This window comes from Pelobates fuscus, chromosome 2 (genome assembly GCF_036172605.1).
Source record: "Pelobates fuscus isolate aPelFus1 chromosome 2, aPelFus1.pri, whole genome shotgun sequence".
NCBI classification, from domain to species: Eukaryota; Metazoa; Chordata; class Amphibia; order Anura; family Pelobatidae; genus Pelobates; species Pelobates fuscus.
This window is the reverse complement of record NC_086318.1, coordinates 194,601,239-194,614,577: the sequence shown is the minus strand read 5'-3', so window position 1 is coordinate 194,614,577 and position 13,339 is coordinate 194,601,239. Positions and strand designations below refer to the sequence as shown.

Genomic DNA, 13,339 nt, shown 5'->3' with positions numbered 1-13,339 from the left:
CTACCATTATCCATTGAATACTGATGGTCTTGATTTTATTTATTTGTCATCTCTCCTACACTGTGGATTCCTTTGGAACTGCTTCACCTTCATCCACATACATCCCGGGAGAGGGGGGGGGGGGGAATTGCACCACCCAAGCTGATTCCATAGAGCATGTATTTGCTCTGGAAAATACACTTTTTTTTACTGTACATACTGCTATAAACAGAAAGCACTACTGTATATTTTTCTGTATTGCATTATATACCCTACTGTGGATTTCGGAAAGGAAAAATGTAAAGCTATATCCTTAAACTGGGATTATACAGCTACAAGCGGTTTACTAAGAGCTGATAACACAACTGGTGCCCACTGTTTATAAGTTTGTTTTGTCTGCATTTCACTTAGTAAGCCACCCACCACATATATTGTCATATGCTAATACACGTAAACTAGTTGACAGCTCCACACTTGTAAGTGTATTTTTATTTGCTCTATACTACACCCCTTTCCACACAAAATCCCACTATCAGGATTTCCTAGTGTTTGTGGTTTCAAATGACAGCCTTGTTTTTTCAATGGATCAAAGGCCGAGATATGAATCACCCACTCTACCAAGAATGTAATACTATAAGGATTTATTTGGGACTAATTGAATGCTTTATTAATAATTTTTATGTATTTGCAATCTTGCAGTTCCTTTGACTACCACTAAGCCCAATGTGTTTAGTGGTGGGGTCAATATTTATAATCTCATTGAGTGAGATACTTCTGGTACTAGAAGGAGATGCTGCTCCAACTATTTCAATTAAAGTGATTCCACACATAGAGAATGACTTTAACAAGGTTTCCAAGATGCAGATGAGTGCATGGCAGGTGCAGAAAATATTTGACTGTTACCTCTCTTCTCTGGATCATATTTGATTCCCCCTGAGAAAGACTTGAACAAATGCCTACAGTTGTGTAGGAAAGGGAGATATCACTACCACTACCAAGATATTCTACTCTACCTATTTAGAAAAGTTGACTCGGATGGCACCAGCAAGGCCTGAGCGGAGCGCTTATTTGTTGCTTTTTGTGGGTGGGGAGGTATACAAGAAGTATTGGTTAGTAGAGGCAACAGCAACAAGTCCACTGTTTTCACGGACCCCTTGCTTTGAGCACCATCAACACAGAAGCTGTAACGCTTGAACTAGCTATAGTAGAAAGAGCTACAAGTGCCAGTGGAAGCACCTGCAGACATTCTTGTGGAGCTGGTCATCTTCTTCATGGGCCCAGCTCTCTTAAGGTCCTGCAACAGCATTTAAATTGGGTTGAGGTCTGGACTTTGACATTGCAAAAGAGCCATTCTGTTGTAGATTTGTTGGTGTGCATGTGATCAGATGCATCATATTTGTTTCTAGAATACTTTGGCATACAGAGTAGTTCCGGGTCGACTTGATAACTGCAAGATTCCCAGGTCCTGTGGCTGCAAAACAAGCCCACATCATCACCCCTCAACCACCATGCTTAACAGTTGGTATGAAGGGTTTGTGCGGATATGCAGTGTTTGGTTTTAACCGAATGAGGTACTTTGCATTATGGCCAGACATCTCCACTTTGGTCTCATTTGTCCAATGGACATTGTTTCACGAGTCTTGTGGTTTGTTCAGATGCAACTTTGCAAATCTAAGCCGTGCTGCCATGTTCTTGTTAGAGAGAAGAGGCTATCTCCTGTCAAACCTTCCAAACAAACAATACATTTTTCAGTCTTTTTAGAATTGTACTACGATGAAATTTAACATGCTTACTGAGGCCTGTAGAGTCTTAGATGTAACGGTTTGGTTTTCTGCAATTTCTGAGCATTGCATGGTTTGAACTTGGGGTGGATTTGCTGGGACGTCCACTCCTTGGAAGATTGCCAATAGTCTTGAATGTTTTCCACTTTTGAATAATCTTTCTAACTGTAGAATGATGGACTTTAAATTGTTTGGAAATGGTTTTATAACCCTTCCCAGTTTGATTGGCAGCAACAATTCCTTCTCTATGATCATTGCTGGTGTATTTCCTCTTTGGCATTATGTTAAACACCTGCCCGCTCTAGACCAGCAAACAGCTAAAACCTTGCCTTTATACAGGTGGTCACACTTGCTGATGATAAATTAATCAAAGGTTTTTGATTAGCAGCACCTGTCTGCTACGTTGCCTCCTAATTCCTATGGAAGCAGTTAGGGTGCACTTCGTTTTTCCACACAACTTTAAAATGTAGCTTTTATTATATAAACCTTAAATGATGAGTCAGAAAAAATTATTCAAAAGTGTAACGGATTTTTTTGTATAAAATTTAAAAATACTGTACAACCATCTGTTTCTGTTGAAATAAAAATGTAAGCGCAAATTTGTTACCGTCAGTTCCCCAATTTGTCTTATACTGACACCTAGTGGTTTTACTTTAACAGACTTATACAGGATAACTATAAAGTTTGCATTTCTCGCTTTTTTTTTACGTTTGTTACATTTAATGAAACTTAATATCTTTTAAATTACGTTAATTGTTTTTTCAAGACATTTTTACTCATCAGAAGCCATGTTGGACTCTACTGTTATGTGATGAACTTCAACCTAACATGCCTGCTGCTGAAATGTTTATGTTAAAAAAAAAAAAAAAAAAAGTCTAACTCTTCAGTTGAATTTCCAACACTACCTAATGGTTAACAAAGGTCACCTCAAAAATATGTTTTAATAATCCGTACATCAAGTATTGAAAATATTTTTTTCATTAAAAAAATAAAAAAAACTCTCATCCCTACATTTAGTGTATGACAGGATCCTTTAGCCATACACATGTACCTTGGGTCACACAGAGTTTGAAAACCAACAAATTGTCTCTGTGGACTTCCCTGCTTCACTCCCTGCACAGAAGAACATTTATACTGTTTTTAACCCCTTAAGGACACATGACATGTGTGAGATGTCATGATTCCCTTTTATTCCAGAAGTTTGGTCCTTATGGGGTTAAATACGGTCTGACCCAAGGTGCACATACATGGCTTAAGAATCATATGTACTCAAGATAGAGTTGAGTTTTTCCACATAAACTTAATTATAAAAAGTATTGCCCCGGGATATATGGGTATAAGGCAGAAAGATTTTCTTGTACTTTTAGACTTGCCAGCAAGGCTGCCTTGAGGGGTAGGGTTAGTGCCGGGCAGGAAATATTTTTGGCAGGAGAAGAACTGGACTGGCCCACCTGGAAACACGTGCAGAGACCAGCTGGAGCTTACTGGTGCCTCACAAGGGGGTGTGAGAAGAAGCAGCAATGGCCAACCGTTTCTTACACTGCTCAGTACTCATGGCTGCCGGGATTCAGCATGATGTCATATTCTAAAATGGAAGGAAGACTCTTTTGGTGTCTGCAGACGTCTCCTCCTTATACACTAGTATCAGACATAATTTAGGATTAAGTGTGGTTAGACATATTTTAGAAACTTTCTCCTCTTATCCCCAGAGTCAAATCAACTTCGTCCTGGAATCTATTCAGCTTGTATTGGAAAATAATTATTTCTGGTTCCAGGGCGACTTTTACCTCCAAAAGTGTGGTACAAAAATGGGCACCAGGTTTGCGCCCAGCTACGCTAACCTTTTTACGGCGCATTGGGAATCAATTTATATGGGTGAACAAAGTGGCTGGGGTGCAAACTTGATCTAATTATGGTTTGGAAAGGTGGAGAGGAACTTTTAAAATGTTTTATAGATTAACTCGAATAACTGGGGCATTAACCTAACTTTTTTGTACAGGAACAAGGAAATTAATTTCCTCGATCTTACTATTTACATAGAAGAAAACCTGGTAAAAACTAAAACTTATTTTGAGACTGGAGATGTGAACAGCTACATTCAGACCAGTAGCTGCCACTACAGCCCATAGCTAAATAACACACCTAAAAGCCAACTAACTAGGTTAAAGAAGAATTGTACAGAAAAGAAAGTGTTTTTACTAAGCAGAGTCAAAAATTGATCCAAGATTTTAAATTCTGCGACCAAAGCGGTATATGACAAAGACAGAACGGAATTATTAAAATATAAAGAAAAGGATGATGGAGAATTCACTAGGAGACACCATTTATGTGTCAATACTCCAGAGGACAAAACCAAAAAGTGAGACAGATCATTAACAACTATTGGCACTTATTATTGGATGATCTGATCTTAAAGGACATCTTACCCCTGAAAAAGATAGCATGTAGATGTAATAAGTGGGGGGGGGATCTGATTAACAGCCAAACTATGAGCCAATGAAGTGTTATTGTGTTCTAATACAGGGATTCAAACCCCATTCTACCCTTAGGCAATAATGGAGTCCTCTGTGAAGCACATGGCCTTTCACCAGGCAAAATCAGTTGGGTTGTTGATAAACTCCTCCTCCATTTTCTTCCAGTGCAATCCCCTTTCCCCCAGGAGGCACTCTGGTTCTGTTACATCCTAAGGGATTGACTGCGGGAGGTGTGTCCAGCAAAAGGAAGGGCTAACCTGTTAAAAGTCCTGTGAATAGCACATTCTCTCTCTCTTTGAATTCACCCTCCTCACTCTCTCTCTCTCTCTCTCTCTCTATTCCCTCTCCCCACTATACACCCCCTCGCTCTCTTACTCGATCAATGGAGTGGTAACTGTAGCACGTGTCAATGCCTGTTTTACTATGTTATTTTAGTCTGCTTTCCATTCAGTCAATGACTAGTTTTAGTAGCAACATATACTAGCCTATTTCAAATGTATATGTATTGTTTGTTTGATTAGCCTCTATTAACCCCTTAACGCCGTTACGGCGTGCTATGCCGTCACGGGTTAAGTGGGCTTTAAAGCCGTTATGACGGCATAGCACGCCGTAACGGCTTGCAGCCCCAGGAGGTAAGATGTACTTACCTCCGCCGCGATCCGCTTCGGGAGGACTGCCTCACAGCCCAGGCAGCCCTCCCACGGCAAATCAGGCCCCCGGGGGCCATGTGATCGCTCTCAAAGAGCGATCACATGGCCCCCTATAGCTGGCTGTGGATCTGCCAGCAGGGGGACTGTTTGAAATATCAGACAGTCCCCCTGCTGGTGGGAAGTATAAAAAAGAAATAAAATACAAGTGTAAAAATAAATTAAATATATTTTTACATATATATAATATGTATATATATTATATATATATACATATTTTATATATGTAACGTCATACAAAGTGTATTTTAATATTAATATAAGTATATATATTAATATTAAAATACACTTAGAATGACGTTACATATATAATATGTATATATATATTATATATATATAATAGATGTACATATATATTATATATAAATACGTATAATTAAAATAATAAATAAATAAAATAAAATAAATTAATAAAATATTGAAACAAAATTTAATATAAATTATATATGCATATGTAATTTCATTCTAACTGTATTTTGTTATTTATATATATATATATATATATATATATATATATATCGGTAACAAAATACACTTAGAATGACATTCTATATATATCTATATATATATAAAATACAAATAACCGCAAATATATATATATATAGATAAATACATATAATTACATAAAAGATTACATTAGTATACACGTAGAATTTAAATACCTATAAATGCATATATATTAAAATTCTACATGTATATTTAAATAATCTTTTAACGTAATTATGTGATTTGATTAATTAAAATTTGGTTGACATGCCTGGCAACACAGGGAGAAAGTGCAGCAAATTTAATTTGCAAGCACTATATTTGACCCTGTAACTCTCCAAGACACCATAAAACCTGTACATAGGGGGTACTGTTTTACTCGGGAGACTTCACTGAACTCAAATATTCGTGTTTCAAACTGGTAAATTGTATTACAACGATGATATTTTAAGTAAAAGTGACGTTTTTTGCATTTTTTTACAAGCGAACAGCACTTTTATGGTCTATATTATTGTTGTAATATGTTTTACTGTTTTAAAACACTAATATTTGTGTTTAGTGAAGTCTCCAGAGAATAACAGTACCCCCCATGTACAGGTTTTATGGTGTTTTGGAAAGTTAGAGAGTCACATATAAGGCTTGCATTTCATTTTTTTCACATTGAAATTTGCCAGATTGGTTATGTTGCCTTTGAGAGCGTATGGTAGCCCAGGAATGAGAATTACCCCCATGATGGCATACCATTTGCAAAAGTAGACAACCCGAGGTATTGCAAGTGGGGTATGTCCAGTCTTTCTTAGTAGCCACTTAGTCACAAACACTGGCCAAATATTCGTTTTTTGCTTTTTTCACACAAAAACAAATATGAACGCTAACTTTGGCCAGTGTTTGTGACTAAGTGGCTACTAAAAAAGACTAAACATACCCCACTTTCAATACCTTGGCTTGTCTACTTTTTCAAATGGTATGCCATTATGGGGGTAATTCTCATTCCTGGGCTACCCCACCGTCTCAAAGGTAACATTACCAATCTGGCAAATTTCAATTTGAAAATGTAATGTTCTATATTTGACCCTGTAACTTTCCAAAACAACATAAAACCTGTTAATGGGGGGTACTGTTGTACTCGTGAGACATCGCTGATTACAAATATGTGCATTTTTTTGCAGTAAAACCTAACAGTATTATGTCATTCACAGTTAAAATGTCAGACAGAAATGCAAATTTAAAAAAAATCTTATTTTCTCACATTTTTTTTTACTTTTATTCATAATAAATGATGTTCCATATATGAACAGTTAATGATAGATTAAAGCCCTGTTTCTCCTGAACAAAATTATATATAATAAGTGTGGGTGCATATAATTTGAAAGAGGGGAACTATGGGTGAACAGACATATAGCGCAAATTCCAGTTTTTGTTTACGTTTTGTTTTGATCAGAACGTGCACTATTGACTCCGTCCTGAAGGGGTTAATAAATATCATTGAATTGCCGAAAGCAAGGAGTGTGGACTCTGACTTTACACTCAGTTTTTAAGTAATTATTTTAAAGTTATTATTCTTTTTTTAGTTATTAATGTTATTATTAATTCCAAGTTTAGTACAACTTGCGAGTAAACGTTTATTACAGTAGAGGAGTTCCCAATCTAAAAGGATTCTCACAGATGGTATTTTAGAAGCCCCAGGAGAAAACAAACAAAACTTCTTAAATACGTATCAAGGTTTTTTTTAAATATGGTAACTGTTCAAAAACTGGAGGGACATTTTTTTTTTTTTTTTTTTTTTAAATGTCATAACAAATTTAAAGCTAATGGCCGGCCATTCATATGATATAAGAGATGGTATGACTTGCAGTTCCCGTAATGTTATATACATGCTCACATGGCCTTAAATATATAGCTCGCACAATGAGAATGCTACGTACGAGAATATTGTGAGCATGTATATAATAATAAGAGAAAGTTTGCATTACAAGTGTCTATGCACTTTAGGGACCATCACGATACAGACTCAACGAAGCTGAAATTTATAGGAATCCAAAAAATAAAAGAACAATTGGACGGGAAGTGACTTCAATCAAAAAAATAGGTCAGGCAGAAATGAAGTGGATCTATGTATTAAACACCATGGTTCCGAATGGCTTGAATAAGGATTTTGAAATCTGCCTTCTTTTTTTTTTAAATGAACTTTAATAATTTTTTTTAATTAAGAGTCATTCTATTTAATTCTAATACATAGTGTTTTTGGGTACATTTTCAATCATTTAACCATTCATCCACCCAGCCACTCTACCCCCTCCATCCACTAATTATTATGATATGAATCTCTATAGTTCTATATGCATGCAATCACATATGCATCACTGTTTAAACTTCTTTGCTTTTTATTGCTGATATGCACTGCATTCCTGACAATGATGAAAACAATATACCGGTAAGTACATTTTCCTGTTGTGCACCTATTCACTTTATTGGGGTATATACACCTTTATTAATTCAGTGCAATAAAAAAATGTATTTTAATGGACATTTTATTCTCTCCCTTTCTTATACCAGGTATTTAATGTTTTTATGTATGATTATACTATTTTTAAATGCCATTTTGTATGTATTTTTGTTATGTTTTTTTTACTAAGAATTGTAATGATGTCTCCTTTAAACGCCAAAATTTTTTTTGGGCAAAACACAAGGACTTCTTTAAGTGTTGACTTTTTTCCTATGCTGTCTAAGATAATTAGTGTATAGGAGCATGCAAATTAAGCTTAATTGATGCTCCTATCAGGAACAATAACTACCTTCTCACAGACTTTTAAATACCCTGATCCAAAATGGTGAGAACAGCATTACATCCTGAGGAAGCCAGGCAGACCTGAGAAACGTGTTGACGTCACTAAGGGGGCGGAGACTACGGATACTCAGAAGCACCACGCTTACATCGATCGTTCTACACTGAAGTCGGACCATTGCATTCCGGACGCAACAGCCTTCCAGAGCCCGTGTCTCCAACTCCCCAACAGACATAACAAAGCTTGGCAGTGAGTAATGGCGTATGCCGAACTTACTCACCACATTCTCTTGTAAGAGACAGTTTGTTTACTTATTTTTATTTGCCACAGAGTTTTAATAAATCTGTTCACACTTTGCTTATATCACTCCCCCCTCCCTTATCACCCCCCCCCCCCTTTCATCATCACCCCCCACCCCCTTCACATCACCCCTCCCATCCCCTTCATCATCACCTCCCCTCCTAATTTTGAGTGTTATGCACAGGCAGAACTTCAGAGAATGACAGTGTGGAAGCAACCTGCCGTATATCACTGGCAAAAACACTAAAAGCTTCCTTTACCTCTGAAACATCATTGCAAGCCAAGTCATTTGTCCCTAGATGGACAAATACCTCCAATTCCTGCATTGCTCGCTTAACAAGATTACAAATACGTCTCCTGTCTCTGTGAGCAGTAGCCCCTGGAAGACATCTCACAAGACCACTATTGTCCAGCTCCACACCTCTTATGACAGAATCCCCCAACAACAACTATTAGGTCTCACCATAGTCTCCAAGGCTGTCTCCACCACACCACTACCCCTCGGTGCCTGAGCCTGTCTCCACCACACCACTACCCCTCGGTGCCTGAGCCTGTCTCCACCACACCACTACCCCTCGGTGCCTGAGCCTGTCTCCACCACACCACTACCCCTCGGTGCCTGAGCCTGTCTCCACCACACCACTACCCCTCGGTGCCTGAGCCTGTCTCCACCACACCACTACCCCTCGGTGCCTGAGCCTGTCTCCACCACACCACTACCCCTCGGTGCCTGAGCCTGTCTCCACCACACCACTACCCCTCGGTGCCTGAGCCTGTCTCCACCACACCACTACCCCTCGGTGCCTGAGCCTGTCTCCACCACACCACTACCCCTCGGTGCCTGAGCCTGTCTCCACCACACCACTACCCCTCGGTGCCTGAGCCTGTCTCCACCACACCACTACCCCTCGGTGCCTGAGCCTGTCTCCACCACACCACTACCCCTCGGTGCCTGAGCCTGTCTCCACCACACCACTACCCCTCGGTGCCTGAGCCTGTCTCCACCACACCACTACCCCTCGGTGCCTGAGCCTGTCTCCATCACACCACTACCCCTCGGTGCCTGAGCCTGTCTCCATCACACCACTACCCCTCGGTGCCTGAGCCTGTCTCCATCACACCACTACCCTCGGTGCCTGAGCCTGTCTCCATCACACCACTACACTTGGTGCCTGAGCCTGTCTCCATCACACCACTACACTCTGAAAGTGATGAAAATGAATTATGTAGGGCAACACACTGTGCAATATGCCTTTTATCCACAACTCCAAGTCTACCAGATCCAACAGCAATCCATCTGCCATTCCTAGTACGTCTCTGCGGCAGTGGCTTTGCAGCAGTTCCAGCCTGAGTTTGTTTACCAGATAATTTACAAATCTCAGATTTCAAAAATACAATCTCCTGCTGCAATATAGAGAACTGTCTACAGATTAGACAGCATCCAAATCTCCAAAAAGTGGAACGTGAAACAAATGCATAACAACCATTACACTGAACGAAGTCTGCCATTTTAATGAGGTGAATAATTTAACCCCTTAAGGACACATGACGTGTGTGACATGTCATGATTCCCTTTTATTCCAGAAGTTTGGTCCTTAAGGGGTTAAATCAAACAAATCTTAGTTTTTTTTATCCTCCTGTATACCTCAAATTACCTCCAGAATATCTCCAATCACACACTTAGAAGCAGCACTTAGATGTAGCAACCAAGCTATATTAGCCAAGCTAATGACCACAACCCTTATATAACTCCATTGGTCCTTTCTTTGTGCATAATGTATTCTATTTCTAGGGTTACCCCCTATTAAGTTCCAGGAACACTCTAGACCCCTTAGGGGGTCACCCCCTTTTTCTTGAATTTTATTTTAAAGCAGAGATGAACTGTGCGCTAGTTCAATAAAACATCACCAACTATATACGGAACACTCCTAGCATTATAACTACTACAGTATGCTGTAAAGGTTATGGTGCAAGATGTGCCCTGTCTCCCTTCAATTTAAGTACTTGTTTTTACTTATTACCTATGCTGTGCGCCACTGCACGCATGCCTTTTGCTGGAAGCACTCTTCATTGATCCAAAACGGTTGGTGCAAGGCTCAGTTAATTGACAGATTGCTCCGATGCAGGGACTTCCAGCTCTATTTCTTTCAGACTAGAGTTGTGGGGAGGCAAGTGGTGCTTCCCTACTTATTTTGGGGTGGGGTGGGTTCCAGGGCACTCCTGGAACCATAACTACTACAGTACTCTCCAGTGGTTTTGGTGCTTAAAGTGTTCCTTTAATCCTTTGTAGTGATCTTTAAGTTATTGTTTAACCCCTTAAGGACCAAACTTCTGGAATAAAATGGAATCATGACGTGTCACACACGTCATGTGTCCTTAAGGGGTTAAAACTATAAACAAATGAGTCACGTAGGTTTATTTAGGTTGGTCTGCCTTAATATAAAATACATTAAGGAGGGTTTATGGAAATAATTGTGGGGTAAACATTATCCACTATTTGTAATGCAATGCATTTGAAAAAATAAATTAAAAGTTCCAAGCCAATTCACCTTTTAGTGAGTGTCTGCAATTAGAGGAACACTATAGGGACAGGAATACATACATGTATTCCTGACCCTATAATGCTAAAAACACTATTTAGCCCCCTGCCCCCTCCCCCTTATTATCCTTAAATATAGTTAAAAAAAAAAGTACCTTTATTTCAGTGCATGCAGATCTGCCAGCGCTGGCTCCAGCCCCGATCCATCTCCTTGGCTGATATCATCAGAATTAACGATTGTATTATTTTCTATGTGAAAGTATTGTATTGGCTAAGAATGGCAATTCTGATGTTCTTGGCCACGGGGGCAGAGCCAAAAGCCACCCTTGCCAATCAGCATCTCTTCAGAGATGCATTGAATCAATGCATCGCTATGGGGGGAGTTCAGGGTTTCCATGCAAAGAATGTATATGCTGAGCACCAGCGCTGCACATTGTCCCTAAGAGCAATGTACACACTGCCTTTTCTCTGAAAAAGCAGTGTTTACAGCAAAATGCATGCAGGGACTGACTATACACATCCGAACAACTACATTAAGCTGTAGTTGTTCTGGTGAATTTAGTGTCCCTTTAAAAGCTAGACACCTCCCTAACCAGGAAGAGATCTCCAACCAGAAGCTTCTTATTCTGGTCTATGAGGTTAGGAGATAAATTGCTTATTTTCAGGAGCAATTCCACTCATTACATCTGGTTCACTCTTTAGACTGCTTGTGCAGTCAGTTGTGTGTGTAGCATGCAGAAAGTACACAAAACCTGCACAGTTTTTTTTTTTGTAACACTTTTTGAAAATAAGATCACCTCTTCTTGACAGTTTAGGGCTGTCTACCAAAGTCCACATTTGTGCTAAAAAGTTCTGAAAAATAAATGTGATGCTATTGAAGGCAACAAAAACAAAAAAAATATCAAAGAAACTACTTCACACAGACTATGCAGCACTTAGTGATGTAGGAATGAAAGTGTGAGATTGTAATGGACCTTCCAGATGTTTTCCCAACTTTACAAAATGTCCCAGAGCTCCTTATGCAAATAGAAACAGCACTGCATATTTAAATAAAGGTAAGCATTAACAAGCATGACAGGTATATTATATCCTGCTAATGCATCACCTGATAGTTGTAAGACAATGTTTAAGTAGGACAGGGCTGGACAGTTGACGAAGAAGTAACGCTCTCATACTAACAAAGCAGAGGACTTACTTTTTGCTCACCCCTGACATTGAAGGTGTAATTTATGAGGCAGTTGAGTAATATTACTTTTCTTACAGCAGAACCAAGACGTTGCAACCAAAATATATTTAGCAACATTAAGATATTAACATTAGGTTTTAAACCTTACCTTACTTCGACCAAGTGTAGCCACCCTCTGCTGGGAGCTGGGGGCAGGAAAGGAGGTAGACGGGACGTTGAGCATGTTTTCCAGTTAACAGTGGGACAGGTGCCCAATAGACAGGGGTAATATGTAAAGACGGAGAAGGCTGTGATAAACCCAGGAGTGATGAGGCTCTGTCAGCTCCTAGAGGGCACAGGTGGATGATATGGGGCCCCCGACTGATCACTGCCGTGTGGAATCCGCATGCCGGGGAAACGACCCTGTATGCACACCATAAACAGGTACCGGCTTTCCTATTACAATACACACAGGCAGCAGCGCAGAGTGAACGACGTCAGATGAACCCTTCCCATTTCTCCTGTAAGCGAATAGAACGCTGGGGATATGACAGCCTGGAGTAAGCAGCATCAGTGACGTCGCACAGGCCGACATTCTGTGAGTGCGTTCCAAGGCGCACTTCCTGATTCTAGCTAAATGTTGAAAGTTGCTTGTAAACGGATACATTATGCGGTTTGGACATTTCCTCGCAGATATTTCGCCAGTCTTCGTGTAGGAGTCGGACTGTATATTTCTTTAACTCAACAGTTCTGATCCAAGGTCCTTGAACAATGCAGAAGGTGTTTTTTTTTTTTTCTTGTTATTTCAGATTTTTATTTGTTAACCCCTTAAGGACCGGCCTGTTTTTGCGATGTTTGTACGTTAAGGACCAGAGCAGTTTTAACACTTTTGTGGTGTTTGTGTTTAGCTGTAATTTTCCGCTCTCTCATTTACGGTTCCCATACAAGTTGTATATTGTTTTTTTCACGACAAGAAGGGCTTTCTTTACATACCAGTATTTATATTATGTCATATATTGTATTTAAAAAAAATAATAAAATATGGTAAAAAAAAAAAAAAAACATGTTTTTGGACTTTTACTTGAAAAATCTTTTACTTATCTACAAAAGCTAATGAAAAAA

General features: G+C 39.3%; 1 protein-coding gene across 1 annotated transcript in view; it reads right to left on the bottom strand.

Annotated features, from left to right (window-relative positions):
• The window catches only part of LOC134587017 (cytochrome b5 reductase 4), a 267,126-nt gene extending 254,427 nt beyond the window's left edge, over positions 1-12,699 (bottom strand). The window contains exon 1 of the mRNA XM_063443061.1: positions 12,387-12,699. Within this exon, the coding sequence (XP_063299131.1) occupies positions 12,387-12,461 (75 nt within the window). The 5' untranslated portion in view covers positions 12,462-12,699. The remainder of the gene's footprint in view (positions 1-12,386) is intronic.
• Positions 12,700-13,339: the final 640 nt, after the last annotated feature.